General features: G+C 31.4%; 1 protein-coding gene across 2 annotated transcripts; it reads right to left on the minus strand.

Moving 5' to 3' along the window:
- Positions 1-8,517: 8,517 nt before the first annotated feature.
- LOC150037770 (uncharacterized) lies at positions 8,518-16,900 on the minus strand. 2 transcript variants are annotated; one of them, XM_090311166.1, is made up of 7 exons: positions 16,464-16,900; positions 15,386-15,523; positions 15,215-15,283; positions 15,047-15,118; positions 11,329-11,417; positions 9,455-9,674; positions 8,518-8,781 (listed from the first exon to the last, which is right to left on the minus strand). In XM_090311166.1, exons 1-7 carry the CDS (start codon positions 16,842-16,844, stop codon positions 8,740-8,742), a joined length of 1,011 nt encoding a protein of 336 aa, XP_090167292.1. In that variant the 5' UTR covers positions 16,845-16,900; the 3' UTR covers positions 8,518-8,739. The 2 variants fall into 2 exon arrangements, with proteins under 2 accessions (XP_090167292.1, XP_090167291.1); XM_090311165.1 differs by having other exon boundaries at positions 16,455-16,900.
- Between the last annotated feature and the right edge of the window lie 912 nt (positions 16,901-17,812).

The following is a 17,812-nucleotide window of genomic DNA, read 5'->3' on the forward strand; positions in this document are numbered from 1 at the left end:
GCTGAAGTGGATATATCATAGTTTTGACATCAAAATTTTCCCTCAATTCAGTTGTAATTGGCCCCTTGTTTATGGGCTTTAATGTATGATGAAGGGTCTATACATTTGTTAGAGGTAATAAAGTTGATCTATGGTTGTAATTTGAAGTTTTTGGAGCAAGGTGTAACAAGAATTGCAACTGGCATTGCGGCGCTATTCATTAGCAAGCCCAGAATCACGGTAGCGGCGCAACACTCTTTCAACGGTTCCATAATACTGTTATTCAACATTTCCAAAAATGTACACGCGTGAAGATAATTGGTCCAGCTAGACAGGTTTGGTCCGATTCGAGCCAATTTCAGCTGGTTCGACCTGTTTTTGTCTGATTCAGCCTAGTTTCAGGGCTTGGAAGTCCAGTTCAAGGGTTTTTCAGCTGGTTCGGACTAGAAGTGTTCGTGAGCGGTTTAGAGCTAAAGCTAAGTTATTATTATAATAATTTAGTTGTTTGCTTGCTTAGTATGCTAAAACTAGTCCACTTCAGTGTGTGTTTAATTAATTATGCATTGTGAATGTATGTTTAATAAAATTAAATCTTTTTTGTGCATAAAGTATGCCATGTAGATTTAAAATCCCACCATAGGAATGCATGTTGCATGCATTAAAGTATGTTATAAGTGTTATAATATATAGTGAATTTCATTTTGCAGGACTATGTCCCCAGCTATCTACTCGATTTTACCCATAAAATAGAAAGTCATTGAGTTGGCGATGTTGAGCCATGCAGATTAAAGGATAATCCTGAATAAACAGGAGTTCATAGTTAGCTCAGGATTAAGATTGAATTACCTAGGCCATCGAATTAAAATAGTCAGTCTTATCAGTAAACGACATTATAAAGTAAAAGTGACTATTTCGTGGTTGGTCTTATGCAAACTCATCGCATAGGACGCACCCACTCACATGTCTCCACATGAACGATTCAGGATCACATCATTTGTATCATATTGTCCCCGGATTGAGGTACCCAGTCTTATCGCTATACTATAGACCATTTTGGCTATTACTCGAACTTGATCCACTTTTATGTCTTCACATAAAGTCCAAGTATTCATGCTATAGTCATGAGGTTCTCAGTTTATTGGATTTAGGGTTAAAAACATGGAATTGACATATTCAATAACATTTTTACTGAATAATCTCAATAACAACTTTATTATCAAATGGAACATATTATAAAATTTACCAACTACGAGTTTTAGGATATGCAACTCAACAGTTTATGTCTTTTACACTTCTGTTTTATATTAAAAGATTTCTTAAATTGATTAAAATCCTACCTTGCTTTTGATGGTTGAAAGGTAGACATTCTTAATCTTTAGCTTCATAGTGGTGAGTTTAAATCATTGATATGTCAAATTACTTTGTTTTTATTTCTTTTATTTTCATTTTTTCCAATTTTAATTTTTCTTTATTTATTTTATATTTATTTATTTTCTTTACAAACTTTTCTAATTTTGAATTTGAATTTTTCAATATTTAGATTTATATTATTTTACTTTTCAAATTTAAATTTAAATATTTTTTGAATTTTAAAATTTGCAAAATCATGTCTATATATTATTTTAAATTTTAAATTTTATTTTTAGTATATTGACACAAATTAAAATTTTATACTTTATAAATTTTGTTCATTAAGACATTCATTTAGCTTCACTTTAATATTTTTGATCACATGCTCAATCAAATATTATAAAAAAAAATGTTTCCTTACCTATTCAACACACAAAAATTATACCAATAGCATATTGTAAGATTCACAATTACATTAAATTGAATGATCATCAAAATAATCTATTCAATTACTTTAGTAATGAATCAATGATCGTTGAAGACACGCGAGTTTGCTACCCAATTTTTAGAGTAGTATAATTGGGTTAAATGTAAGTCGACATTGCAATTATTTCTAGTCAACATAATATACAAATGGCTCGAGTGAAAGGTAACATTGTTGATCAATTTTGGGAAACATTTGAATGATGGATGCAAATTTGTTATTGTTTTTGGTTGTGCATCGAAACTTATTTGTATTAGATGATATAAATTTTTTATAATTTCTTTTTCAATGTTAAATGTATGACATATCTTTTTATATCATATTATTACAAAAATAATAATAATAATAAATAAATAAGAAACAATTATTAAACAAATTTTTGTTTTTGTTTTTTTTTCATGAAACAAGAAAGAATGATAGCTATCAAACATATTATTGTTTCAAGTCTTAAAAAGCAAGGAAAAAAAAAAAGAAACAAGAAACAGAAAATGTGAACGTTATTAAATGGACCCTAATGTTCTTATTTCCCGTTTCCTATTTCAATTTTCTTATTATCTAAGAAACAGGCTTGTTTAATAACCATTCCTGTTTTTCATTTGTAAATTTTAGGAAACATCTCTTAAAATTGGGCCAAATTTCATAAACTACAACCCTCTTATGTTTCTTATTTATATAATCTTTTTACAGTTTTGTATATTTTAATACATATTATATTTTTTATTTTACATAATCGAATTATATTTAAACTATAAAATAATAAAAAAATGTAAGGAAAAAATACAAGAAACAATAAAGAAGAAATAGTTATCATACAAATTTCTGTTTTTGTTCTCTTTTTCAAGAAACAAGAATTAGAAATAGTTACCAGACATATTTTTATTTCTAATTCTTAAAAACAAGAAATGAGAAACAGGAAATGGAAACGTTATCAAACATGCCCATATATGCTTCAACTGCAGTTGTCGCTTCCTCATGAGATCCCATAGTCAATCTTCGGGTGTTGTCAGAAATCTACCCCACTTGTTCCGTCGCAAAATCTTTTATTCCCAATGATGCGAGGAAATATACTTCTTGTTTTGATGATTTAATGTGCGTCGATGGTCATGCATCGATCATGCGTTGATAAGAAGAATATGCATTAATGGTATATGCAATGATCACATGATAATCTAAAGGATATGCAGTATGCGTTAATCTTTTATGCGATGACCATGCGTTCCTGCCACAAGTTTTCTTGTTCTCTCACCAAGTATAATAAGAATGCAAGTTTCTCGGGATGATCTGAGATCGAACACAGAGACTTGCAATTAAAGGATGCTTGTAAAGTAATGTGTTTGAGGTGCTGAATACAAATAAAAAGAAAGAAGTTAATTAGCTAAGCACACCTCCTACTCCTAGCTAAACATACTAAGCAAATGAAGTTTGACTATGAGAATTGACAGAGACGCGATAGCTGTTGACGCATGATGAGATGCATGGAGAAGTAGGGTTAGGGGAGAAAATTTCACCAAGCCATTATGTTTGATCGCAAGGGTAATCCCAACTTACCACACTAACGCATGACACATCTCTCGGTAGTCAGCCACATGCTTATATCTCTATAACGTATGGTTACGTTGAATATAAGATTATTCCTATCTCTAGGAACACTACGCACTTCGCTTACCGAGTTCCACCACTTACCCTCTCGGGTAGTTAGTTATAGCTACTCAGCTCATAAACAAACATTGTGATAGCCTCGCACTAAGCAAAGAGGATTGATTCATTATACTTACGCAACGCACACCTCTCGGTGGTTTTCTACATGTGTCATATCTCTAAGCTGCATGATTGAGTATGTGATAACTCTTGCAATCTACACTTTACTCATAATGAAAGTAAAAGATGATAAAATAGAAGAAGATGATGGTAATGGTGTTGAAGGAACTAAAGACATGCATTGATTACAAAATATGTTAATGTCTTCAGCCAAAATGTAATATAATACAGAGGTAAGAAGATAGATAGAGGGCTAGATGTAGGCAATCTCAGATGTAGGCAATCTCTTTCTTCCATCAGATGTATGTCAAGGTTGCTGTTTGTTCCATGGATGAGCGGTGGAGTAGTCTCTCTCGAGCTCTATCTCTAGCGAAGCTCCAGTCGTTAATTAGAAGGGGTTGTGGGAATGAAGAACTCTCAAAGACTGCCTGCTCATGCTCTTGTTGTGATCACAATAATCTGCCTAAGGTAGAGACTCAGATGCTTTGAATTTGGGCTCCAAAGCTCTATTTATAGAGCTCAAACGCCAACAATATTGATAATCCCGCGTTGAATCTTTGCCATCCTTCTCACAGTAGGTGAAATGTCATCATGACCTTATCTCTTTGACACTCCTGAGGTACGTGTTCATGATTATTTCTTCTGAAGTATCAATGCATCTCACCCACTTTGCGATCATCCTCTATCACGGCTATCACTCTATAGTTGAAGCATTCCATCCGACGAACTTGTTTTCGTGAAAATCAACGCACGCGATGAATTTTGCGATGGTCTGGGATCAACGCATGCGACTGATTCCTACGGTAACTACAAAAATAGACATTTTGATGCAAGATAATGCATGATATAGGGTTAGCGGGAATTTTCAGTTCTGATCGATGCAAGCTTATTTTTCCACATGAATTCTTAGTCATTTTAATGCATATTTTGCTCATCAACCCTCATAATTCTAAGAAAAAGACTACAATAGCTTGTATTTCTAAAGGCTATCACACAACAGTAGTGTTTTTTTTTTTTTTTTTTTTTTTTTTTTTTTTTTTTTTTTTTCTCGATGATTTTGACTGTCAGAAAAAACTAAATTTCTTGTGATGTAATTACCTCTTTCTCCTTAAGTACCACTGATTTTTTAATGAATAATTTATGAAAGAGTTAAATAACATACAACGGAAATATTAAGAATCCATGAGCATTCAAATTCACTAATTTTGGTAGTAACTAAAGCATGCTTTTCTAAAAAGAGGATTTTAAGATCATACATTTGAAGAACTCTCCAAGAACTTGATTGTACAACAGCAGTCTTCACCAAAGATCACCGTGAACCACCTTAAGGTCTTCCCCGCTATACTCTTCGAGCTTTAGATAGAGTTATGGGACTCAAGAACAACTTGAATTAATGAAGAACAGTGAAGAACACACAGCAACCCAAATGGAAAAACTCTTTCTTCTCACCAAGATTTTCTCTCAAAATTTTTATATTAGCTCTCTTCAAATCACTCCAAACTTCTTTATTTATTGAAGATGAACATGAAAGAAGTGAATTGCATGGCTTGCAGCTCATGCTTGGAGTATAATGAAGAGAAGATAATGGCCTTTTGTGAGCAAGAAGATGATGATAATGGAAAAACTACATTTTCCATTTAGTATTGCATGCAAAACCGATTTTCATTTCTCTTTTAAAAATCAAAAAAATGATTTCAAAACCATTTTGATTAATAAAACTGAAAAATGATTTTCTAAAATTAATTTCATAAATTAATTTAAAATAATAATTAATTTAATATCAAATATTAATTTAATTTTTGCACAATAATCATCTTCATGTATTTAAATCATATTTAAATATATATTCTCCTATTCCGTTTAATTTGAACATTTCAAATTAATTTCTCAAGCTACTCTAAAGCTTATCCATTTACGAGCTAGTAGGGGGACCTCGCAGACCTACAAATCATGGGCTCCAACGATTTGAGATTAACTGGCTAAACTCATTAGTCCAATCTAACCTCCATTCGTTAACTAATGGGACACTCCACTATAGCCCATAGTTGAAATCCCCTCACTGTAGATATATTATGTCCATTTAATAACCATAATTAGTAAGTCGATCCTTCACAGGTTGTTCGTAATCATAGTTAGATAAAAAATATCGTTTTACCCCTATAAATACATCTTGTTTCTTAAGTTCCTACTGATCCTCTAATGGACAATTCTGATTCATAATCTCTATGAATCAAATCCTTTCTCTATCATGAGAAAGCGAGTCCCGATTGTTTAAGACCTGGACTCAGTACTTAAGAGAACAACCTATCTGCTAATCCTAAATAGGGTAGGAGTGAATTCCATCTTGCAAAGCTATGTCCCCAACTATTCATTTGGTCTTATCCCCAAAATGGTAAGCTTATTGAGCAGTGCTGTTGGACTACTCTCACAATTTTCAGATCAAAGCATAATTCTGAACAAATAGAAGTTAATAGCTAGCTCAGGATTAAGATCGAGTTAACCTAGATTATATGATAAATGAAATAGTTAGTTTTAATAGTAACCGGTCGTTATAAAGAAAAGTGACTATTTTCGTGGTTCAGTCTATATGCAAACTCATTGTATAGGATGCCCTCACTCACATGTCTCAACATGAACGATTTGTGGATCACATCGTTTGTAGCACCCTACAACTTCTTGTAACAACTACAGAGTGAGTCGTATCCAATAGTTTTACCAAGATAAGATACCAAATTTCATCCATATACTTATTAGACCATTTAGGCTATATACTATCAACTTGATCCTGTTTATGTCATTACATAAAGTTACAACATTCAGACTATAGCCAAAGATGCGTTTATTGGATTTTCATAATAAAATGGAAAATCAACAAGTCATTTTTATTGATAAATAGAATGTTTAACACGAACTGCGAGTTCTAGAACATTCCCAACAATTTATATATGGTCCAACCATAAACCAAGTCCCACTCGAGGGTAGGACCCTATTATTCAAGTCTCGAAATCAACACTGAAGGGAACTACTCATCTACTTTATAATGATTTATTTTTTATCTTGAGTTCAATGATTTGTTTTTTTATGTTGAGTTAATTGGTTTGTTTTGTGTTTTGATTTAATTGGTTTGTTTTAGATGCTGATTTAATTTGTTTGTTTTAGATGTTGAGTTCAATGGTTTGTTTTGAATGTTAAATTAAATGTTTTCTTTTGTATGTTGAGTTAATTGATTTTTTTTATTTTTTTTATATTGGTGTTATTTGTGATTGCATATTGTCGTTAGATAATTTGGGATTAATTTATGGTTGAAACATATGTATATTGAGAATTGTGGAATAATAAATCCACTTCCTTTTGCCCTAATATATTAAAAAACAAATTCTCTTTCAAACCATTTCAAGGAAGAGAAGACTTTATAAAAGTAGTTGTAATTAAAAATAATCAACTCAAATAATTGTTTCTATTCTTTAGGTAATTTTCAAAGATATTTTCATATACGCTCTCTCCATAAAAGTTATGTTTAAGTTTTAAATTGAGCTTGAGATTAAATGTGTGGAAGTGAGAGACGGGGGAGGAGATTGCATAAAATTTTGTTTGAATTTGTCGATGTTCTTAGGTTGAGTTTAAAGTTGGTAGGGATAAATGCATAATTATGTTTAAGTTTAAGTTGAGCTTTAAGTTTTACACTGTGTTTAAGATTAGTATATTAAGTTTGAAATTGATAGATGGATAAATGGATTGAGTTTGAGATTGATATATGGTATATTGAGTTTGAGATTAAAGTGTCTTTATGTGTGAAGTTATTAATGTTACTAAATTTAACCCTAAGTTTTATATTGAGTTAGCTATTAGTACAGGGATAAATACATAGTTATGTTTAAGTTTGAGTTAAATTTTAAATGGTAGCTCATATACCTATATAAAGTCAATTATTTATTAGCATTGTAGATTTGTAGGTACTTTGTGGTTTATATTTTGTGGATATTACGTAATGTTATTTCGATGCTTATATTTTGTAGATATAATATAATCTTATTTTGGGATTTATGTTTTGTGGATATTATGTAATGTTTAAAATGAATCTTACTATTAGTTGTTTATTTGGCTAAATATGTAAAATTCAAACATGTTTTGGGGAAATTATGTACTGGAGAACTAATTAATTGTACAAGTTGTTTATTTTAGTTTATTCGAGATTTGTAAAATTCAAACAACATTGATGTTTTTTTTTTTTTTTTTTTTTTAACTTTTTAGTTTATTTGAGATTTGTCGGGAAAAAGTGTCATTCCCATGACTTTTTTTTTAACATTTTTCCAACGGTATTCCAATATGCCATCAGAAAAAGATAACCTTTCCCAACGTCAAAATAGGTTGCCATTAGGATAAGATATTTTCATACAACTCTTATCCTTCTGCCGACCCTAATAGAGGGTCATCGGCAAAAAACCTCTCTACTTGTTCCATCACAAAATCTTTTATTCCCGACGATGGGTTTTTTTTCATCAGGAGAAGTTTTCCTGACGAGGCTTTCCGACGATGAAAAATGCATCGGAAAATCCTTTCCCGACACTTTTTTTAGTTTTCTCAACGATTTTGACCGTCGAAAAAAAACTAAATTTCGTATAGTGTAATTACCTATTTTTCCTTCAATATCACTGATCCTCTCATGAATAATTTATTTATGATCCAACCATAAATCATGTCTCCTAGTGAGAGGTTGGAGCTCATTGTTTAAGTCGCGAAATTAGCATTTAAAGAAACTACTCACTTACTTTTCCTATAGGAGAATGATTGAATTTCATTTGGATTGATTTTCTAATTGTTAATAAACAATTTTTTATATTTATACGTATTTAAATAATTAGAAAGTCAATCTAAACATACGGGATGCTTTTGAAGTGCCGTCCAATTCACAATTAAGACATAGAGCTTATAGAGCTTTTGTCCAATTCACACATCAAGAAATTTTGAACAGTTTTTGAAGTGCCGTATCAAAGACAATTGTATGGCCGACCTATAAAGTGGACAAATAATGGTCGTAATCGACACACAAATAAGGCAACAAACATATTGGCTTTACCAAATAACTCATCTATTCACAACTAATTTTAGAAAACAATATATGAACTAAGGAATTGGGATTTTCCTAAAGCCGTGTTGGACTTGGACGCCTATATTGAGAAATCTTCAAGCCATATTAGCACCTCATTTCTCTGTGAATCAAACAACCAAAACAATCAAATATGTTTTTTTTTTTTTGAAAATTTTACAAATATAACAATCAAGCCTAAAGTATAAATAGACATACTACAATGTAACAAAATTTGTAGATATAGCAAAATTTAATTCAAACTCTCGAAGTATATCAAGAATAGAATCTATTACTAATAAATTTTGCTATATTTGTAATGTTTTAAGTTGTTGCTATACACTTAAATAATTGCAAATATAATACAATTTAAAAGAATTTTCAAATATAGCAAAATTAGTTCTAGCTTTGGAGTCTATCAATAATAGGGTCTATCGCTAATAGATTTTGTTATATTTACAATTATTTTTGTTGTTGTAGATTTAAATATTAGCCTTAAAAATGCTACTCATTGTAATTACCTCATGTTTTATTCACCATTTAATATATATATATATATATATATATATAATGGGAAAGAAAAAGGTTGTTTTAAAATATAGAAAAATGAATAAAAATATTTATAAATATAAAAAAATTTCACTGTCTATTTGCGATAGACAGTGAACAGATAGACGACTATCTATGTCTATCTGTATCATGATAGATACAGATTGTAGTCTATCACAGCTAGACTATGATATTTTACTATTATTTATCAATATTTTCGATTTTTATCATTTAAAAGAAAAACTTACCATTACAAAGCTCCATGTTGGGTAGGAATTGTTGTACCGTGCAAGCAAAGAGCTATTGTTAATGGGTTTAAGACCATCCTTTTTGAGACTATGCCTCAATTGTTTGGCCTTGTTTTGCACTTCATCTTTCGTGGATTTTCCACTGAATTTCAACACTGCGGCAATGCCTCCTTCGTTCTTTCTCAAGTTCTTAGTTGTGTCCTCTTTACAATTTGCCCAACTGAACAAGAAGTTAATAATATGGCTAATTTAGAATCGTTGTTGGATAATGATCTCATTTTAAAAATTATTTATGCTTTTGAATTTTTTTTTACAAATCATTGAATTCTTAATCCATTTTTAAAAATAAAAATCGAGTTTCTCAAAGTTAATAGACGCTGTTGGTTTTTTATTTTTTAAAATTTGATATATTTTCTCTCAATTTATTACAATAACTTAATTGACAAAAACTAAAGCCCATAAATCAAATATTTATCAAATGAGTGGTATATTTTTTTATTTTCAAAACTTAAATTGGTTTTTGAAAACATCGACAGAAAGCGGATAACAAAATAAAGAAATTTATAGCAAAAGTAGTGTTTGTAATTTCGATATTCAAACCTAAAAAAAAAAACTTCAAATTAAGGTCTTGTTTGGTAACTTTTAGGCCCGTTTTGATAACCTTTTGTTTTATTTTTTGAAAAGTAAGTCTATGACACTATTTTCACCTCTAAATTCCACTATTATTATCTATTTTTTACCTACGGTTTAAAAAACTAAGCTAAATTTTGAAAACTAAAAAAAAGTAGATGTTAATTGTTTTTATTTTTTGGAATTTGGCTAAGAATTTAACCATTTTACTTAAGAAAGATGCAATAGAAGTAAGGAGAAAACATGCTTAATTTTCTAAAACAAAAAACAAAAAATTAAAAAGTTAACCAAACAGGCCTTAATATTTTGTTTTGAAAATTAAGCTAATTTCATCTCAATTTCTTACAATTGTTTGTATCTTTCTTGAGCAAAAGAGTTGAATTTTTAACCAAATTCCAAATTTTTAAAAACTACTTTTTTCCTTCTTTTTTTTTTTTTTTTTTTTTTTTTTTTTTTTAATTTTCAAAACTTGGGTGGGTATTTAAAAACATTAATAAAAAGTAGATAACTAATATAATCAAGAATTTAGAGGTGAAGGGAAAACATTTATAGGTTTAATTTTCAAAAATAAAAACCAAATACTTACAACCCCCTTCGATAATCATTTTTTTTTTTTTTTTTTTTTTGAAAATTAAGCATATTTATCCCCAATTTCTTACAATGATTTGTATCTTTCTTAATACAAGAATCAAATTATAAACCAAATTCCAAAAGCAAAAATAAATTTTTAAAAACTACGGTCCCGTTTAGTAACGATGTGGTTTTTGAATTTTAGTTTTTGAAAATTAAACCTACAAACATCTCTTCCACCTCTGGTTTTTGTTGTTTTTTGTTATCTACTTTTTTATCCGTGTTTTTAAAAACCAAGCTAAAATTTAAAAAATAAAAAAAATGTAATCTTTAAAAATTTGTTTTTGTTTTTAGAATATTTGGCTAAGAATTCAACTAGTGTACTTAAAGATGCAAATCATGATAAGAAAATAGAAGAATGTAGGCTTAATTTTCAAAACCTGAAAACCAAAAACAAAATGGTTACTAAACTAAACATTTCTTTGTTTTTAAAATTTGGTTTAATTTTTAAAAATATTGGTACAATGTAAATAACAAAATAAGAAATCTAGAAGTAAGGTGTTTATAATAAATTTAATATCCAAAAATAAAAAACAAAAAACAGATAATTACCACGAAATTGTTATCAAACCAAGTGGAATCTAGCAACTTATTGTGAATGATGGGGGACTCACCTGCCAACGCGATCGAATCTAGCATAAGCACACCCACACAGGTTCTCTCCACTTATTTCTGCCACTATAGATGGCTCATATTTTCTCACCTGATTCAAACATTTACATCCCAGTTATTATCAAAATCTCTTTTTATAATAATTTTGAGTTAAATTATAAATTAATTCTTATCTTTAATTAAGTTTTCAAAGTATCTAATAAATCTCGACCTATTCACTATTTTCTTTTTTAAAAAATTAATAAACACATTATTCGCACGAGATTTCAAGGGAAATTTGTTTTGTGAACTTGAACTTTGTATTTGTATTAATTTTGTGGAAAATGAGTACAATCTCTAATACATAATATTTTGATGCTTTCAAAATAAACTATAATCTTTAAGTTGATTGATCTTCTTGAATGATCGATCTTTAGGTTTGTTGATCTTCTTGAATAATCAGCCTTTGGGCTTGTTGATCTTCTTGGATGATTCGTCTTTAGGCTTGATGATCTTCTTGGATGATAGACCTTTAGATTTGTTGATCTTCTTGGATAATCAACATTTGGACTTAGTGATCTTCTTAAACGATTGACCTTTTCATCCAAAATGTGTCAAGGCTGCTGGTGGTGCCATGGATGGATGGTGGAGAGCTCTCTTTCGAGCTCTATCTCTGACGCAACTTCGATCGTCATTCGGAAGGGGCTGTGGCGGTGAAGAATCCTCAAAGAGTGTCTTACTCATGCTCTCATCTGTGATCACAAGAATCTGCCTTAAGGTAGAAACTCGGATGGTTTGAAGTGAAGATCCAAGGCTCTATTTATAGAGCTCAAACACCGACAAGTCTGATGCCCTATTCTTCGTTGCTGCCTCTGTCGCGTTATGGGGAATGTCAGCATCACTTTATCTTGTTGATACTCCCAAAGTATGCGTTCATGCTTGTTTCTCCTATAGTGTTAACGCATTCCACCTACCTTGTGATCAGTCTTCTATCACGATTATCACTCTATGGGTGCAGCATTCCATGCGACGAGCTAGTCTATATGACGATCAATGCATGCGGTCAGTTTTGTGGCGGTTTGGGACCGACGCATGCGATCAATTCTTGCAATATCTGCAAAAATAGACACTTTGATGCGGAATAACGCATGATATAGGGTTAGTGAGGATTTTTTGGTGCTGGTCGACACAAGCTTACTTTTCCACATGAATTCTTGATATTATTAACGCATATTCTGCTTATTAGCCTTCATAATTTTAAATAAAAGGCTACAGTAACTTGTATTTTTACAAGCTATCAGAAGACTGCGATGATCCTCCATACTGAGGCCTTATGAAGTTTGTTAACATATCTTGCAGCTGTTGAACTGACAGGACGACGACAGAGGTAAATTCTTGCGACTGGTCTTCCTGTAAAACAGACTTTCCTTTGTCATTGACTTTTTTAGCTGGAGATTGACTCGACTCAGCAGTATCTCGAGCCTGTATCTGATCTCTTAAAGCAGCGATTTCATGATCTCGATCCTCCACAACCCTCATTAGAAGATTTATCTTCCTTTCCATCTCTACTATGGTTGACTTAGTCGTTACATCATCCATCATGACCGACACTACGTCAAGTTATGATTCTTCCTTTGATTGGTCAGAAGCAGAGAGAGTTGTCAAACAAGGGATTTTCTATCATGATGGTCTCGCCTTTAGAAGATTCCATTAGCTACTCCTAGATTTTCTTTGCAAAGACAAAATCTTATTCTTGCTTCTGCATGCTCTCCTTTGAATGGTTGCAGGTGACAAGTCCTGTGTAGGTGTTGTTTGCGACAGTTGCTTTGGATGCAACTTTCTTTAGTGCCATTAGTTTACTTGAATGTTGAGAGAGAGATGAGAGGTAGAGATGTCCTACTGGACATGCCAATTTGTTCGCATGAGATTTCAAGAGAAATTTGTTTTGTGGAACTTGAACTTTGTATTTGTATTAATTTCATGGAAAGTGAGTACAATCTCTAATACACAATATTTTGATGCTTTCAAAATAAACTATAATCTTTAAGTTAGTTGATTTTCTTGAATGATCGGCCTTTGGGCTTGTTGATCTTCTTGGATGATCAGCCTTTGGGCTTGTTGATCTTCTTAGATGATCGGCCTTTGGGCTTGATGATCTTCTTGAATGATCGACCTTTGGACTTGTTGATTTTCTTGGATGATCGGCCTTTGGGCTTGATGTTCTTCTTGGATGATTGACCTTTGGACTTGTTGATCTTTTTGGATGATCGGCCTTTGGGCTTGTTGATCTTCTTGAATGATTAGTGCTCGCACGAGGCTTTCGGAGAAATTTGTTTCGTGGAGTTAAATTTGAGTTGATGTTTATGTTGATGTTGATTTGATGTGATGTGGTTCGATGTCTAGTACTTGATCCTCTGATTCTCTCTTAGTTGAATACGTATGCTTAATGTATAGAAGCGGGGCGTGTGGATGTTCTTGAGCTTTGAGTCTTGGAAGAATGCTTATATCTTCAAAGGAATTCAGTCTTCAAGTGTGGTCAGAATGCTTATATTTTCAAAGGACTTAGTCTTCAGAATGTTTGTATCTTCCAAGGACTTCGATCTTCAAGCATGGTCAAAATGATACAAAGGACTTCATTCTTCAGAATGCTTGTATCTTGACTTCAGTTCTCAGAATGCTTGTATCTTCAAAAGACTTCAGTTTTCAAGCGTGGTCAGCTTCAGGTGTCAATGAGTCTTCTGATTGTAGAAAATTCCCTCTAAGTTCTCTTAGAATTGCTGACATCCACAAATGAGGAAAGTTGGGCTTCATGAGCTTAAGCTTGTTTGGTCCATGGACTTGGGCCCTAGGCCCAACTAATTGGAGTTGGGCCTTATTTGACATTTGGATCAAATTAAGCCTATTTTTGGGCTCAATTGGACATTTAACCCAAATAATAATATCAAATTGGGTCAAATTAATCTTATCTTATTCGGTCATGATAAAACCATGTGACGTCATCAAAATTTATCTTCAACTTCAATTTGGGACGCATGTCACCTCCTAGTTGGTCCCAAATTTGATGATTTGGAATTTCGTCATTAATTTAGTGAATGGCGTGGCAGTTTGTGATTGGTCCAAAATTTCTTGTTCAACACACATAATTAAAATCTTATATAAAATTTAATTTTTATATCCAATAGGCTAATTAATTTTTGTAAGAAAATTTTATATCTATGACCAATTAATAGTTAATGAATCTATTAATAATAGTTTATTGCATGTTTGCCAAAAGAGTAAGAGTTGAGAGAAGTGAAGTTAACTCCACTCTTTATTTGGTTCAAGGAGCTCTTAAATTCGTTGGGATTCTGTGACATAAAAGCATCAATTTATGACTTATAAATGCCTTACATCGTGGCCTCCACGACTAAACAATAATTTCACTTCTTACTCTCAAACACCGTAGTGTCTAGTAATTTGTTAGAGACAAACTTAAAGTTCATGAGCTAAACTTGTAATTTAATCACGTATTTTTATTAATTTTTTTCGCTACAAGCTCCACAACTAAATAACTTCATTCCTTGCTTTCAAACATCTCACTATCATTACGATATATCTAAAATTCTTGTAATGATAGGCAAAACTAAAACAATAAATGAGGATATAGTATCAAATGTACTAACATTCTTAAACTCATCAAACTCTGAATGGAAGAAACAAATTATATACAAATGGTAGACAGTATAGTCAGAACAAACGAACCTCATAATTTGCAGTCCTTTTCAATATCTGATATTTAGGCGATTCCAATTCTGGAGTCTCATAAAAACGAATCTGAAGATAGAAACAATATATTAAAATTTTATCTTATGAATGATTTTCACCAACTATATATATATATGTTGATGAGAATAGGTATATATAAATAACCTGTTTAAATACATCCCAGAGGCCTTCTATAGAAAAGTAGTCATTATTTTGTACTGAATCCCAAAGATCCTACAAAGAAAATATATATATATAAATAAAAAATAGGATGAGATGGATTAGTAATAATAGAGATTATGATCAAAATAATTAAGGAGGATTATTATTAATTACCACATGACTACAAAACTTGCCAGTGTGTGGATTAATACCCATAATGGAAGTTCCTGTCACAACAAATTCTGGTTTCCATGGTAGAACCATAAACTTCATTACTGCAGTCCATCTTGTAGTTATCTCATATGGTCCAGTCTACAAGATTAACTCTCAATCAATTACAAATTCTAATTATTGCTTCTTTATTACCTCAAATATAATATTTTAATATGATGTTTATTTCTTCGCTTAAATTTTTGGATTATTTCATTAGTGATCATAATAAGATGTTGTGTTCAACGTCCTTGTAAATGTCGTTGTTAGAATTATTTGACCATGCTTATCCACAAAAATTGGATCAAGATGAAATTTGTCTACTTTCTCAAAACAAATAAAGTTGGGTCAACAACCTAATTGTCCAATATAGCTTCTCATAAATTTTTTCTTCTCAATCTCGAATAATATAGATATATATAATATTCGGATTGAATGACAAAATGATGAGTACAAAACACCTTTTCGAACAATTAATCAAACTCAAAATATTAAGAAATATACTCTAATATAATTTTTTAGATATAACAAATTTAAATTCACCCATAGATTTTACTACATTTGCAATTTTTTGAAAAGGTTGTTATATACTTAATTATCAACCTTAGAAATATTATCCATTACAATTACTATTAAATTTTGTAACATTTTCTAAATTTTTTGTAAAAAAATTTTATCTTTCATGTCTCTAAACTCTCCCTTCTCTTAGCGACACTCTCTTCTCATGTCTTCTTCCTAATTTAACAACTAGTACAATGCACCCAGATGCACAATATTATAGTGTCGGTATAAATAACATATTTACTTCATCCATAAATAAACTTGAGTCTTTGAGTCTATTTGACGATTTAAAATAGTATTTGAATTGTTATAAATGTTATTTACTCTAAATTTGATATTAACTATAATTCACTTCAATTTACTCTAAATTTGGTTTAATGGTATTGATATGTTTGGTTTTTAAAAGTCGGAGGTTTAATCCCTCGATCCGGAGTTATGATTAAACAAAAAAGAAGAAGAGAAATGATGGAACCTTTTTTACCCAATGCAAGATCATCTTCGGCCTGAAGAAGTGGTGCAAGAGGGCAATATTTAGCAAATATCCCGTAATGTTATCGTACTTAGTAATTGGATCTCGAAATCTCATTTCTTCATCGTAAGCCGTCCGATCAATCCCCTGTTCATCGAACACGTGGTGGAGATCTTCGTATAAGAATTCCACCAATCGCTCAACGTCCACCGTCGATTTCGGTGGCCTTTGATGATCTCCCATTTTTGATCTAACACCCCAATTTTGGTTGTGACTGTGAGGCTTATTAGCTGCTGCTGCGGCGGCTATGGTTCTGGCCGTTGGTCCGCTGGATTTCCTTGGCAGGAAACCAAAACCAACGGCTGGAATTGAGAGAGCTTGGGTAGGAGCCATTGGAATTGAATGAAGCCTAAATTTCTAAGAATATGGGAATTAAATGCAATATTATGAACGTCTATTAATATATATATTATGATTATTAATATCAAAATTTGAAATCGACAAAGGAATTTGGACAGGCTCTTTCTAATATGCCATTCATTTTAGATGGCTTTACGGGTAAAGTAAGACAGACGCACGTAATATTCATGAATCACATTCTCTTCATTTTTCATTTTTTCATTTTTTTTCTTTTTTTCTTTTAATTTCATTATTTGTTTCAATTCCCCTAAAATGGTAGGGAATTCGATTCACTAATTTTCTTCTTATCACTTGTGATAACAAGAGGTTTTATTTTAAAATTAATCGGCCATGTAAAAAGTATGTACTATATCTCACAAACACCGTAAGATTTCTTGATTTTAAATTGTTGGATCCTCAACATGAGCCCTTAAGACGATGTCTTTTTGAATTTGATCAAATCTTAACTTTTTAGACACAATATCCATTTTGGCTTTATGTACCATGCTAAATCTGTTAGGGTGTCCAGCCCACTTGTTGCACAAGCAAGACTTTATTTTCTTTTAAACTTGAGTTTTGTGAGTCCAAAATGTTGGGTTATATGTTTAGCCCATTGGGACTAATTTTGGGTTGGTCCATCTTGAAAGTTGTAGGTTTACTATAAGAAATTTGGGCTTTGATGTCGGTTGAAAAAACTAAAAACAGATGTACAATGTCGATATCTTAAAAAAAAAAACAGATCTTTAAAGTCGGTTTTAAACCGACATTGTAGGCATACCTACGATGTCAACCAACAATTTAGGTGACCCTCTCTTTTAAATCTCAAATAATTTTTTAATCTTATTTTTTGTTCCCTCCCTCTTCCATTTTCATTTCCCTCTCAATTTTCATTTTTAGTCAAATTAGGGTTACAAAATAAAAAGAAAAAAGAAGGAAAAAGAGAGGGTGCATTTTCATCTCGA

The sequence above is a fragment of the Benincasa hispida genome, chromosome 2 (assembly GCF_027475165.1).
Source record: "Benincasa hispida cultivar pf3 chromosome 2, pf3_genome.v1.1, whole genome shotgun sequence".
In the NCBI taxonomy this organism is placed as follows: Eukaryota; Viridiplantae; Streptophyta; class Magnoliopsida; order Cucurbitales; family Cucurbitaceae; genus Benincasa; species Benincasa hispida.

Bases quoted from the DNA above. Each gene is read 5' to 3' on its own strand.
- LOC150037770 (XM_090311165.1), bottom strand. From the start codon at position 16,844: ATGGCTCCTACCCAAGCTCTCTCAATTCCAGCCGTTGGTTTTGGTTTC. The intron at 9,675-11,328 runs GTGAGTCCCCCA...CTTCTTGTTCAG, and splicing joins AGATTCGATCGCGTTGGCAG to TTGGGCAAATTGTAAAGAGG. The intron at 8,782-9,454 runs GTAAGTTTTTCT...TTTGATTCACAG, and splicing joins CAACATGGAGCTTTGTAATG to AGAAATGAGGTGCTAATATG.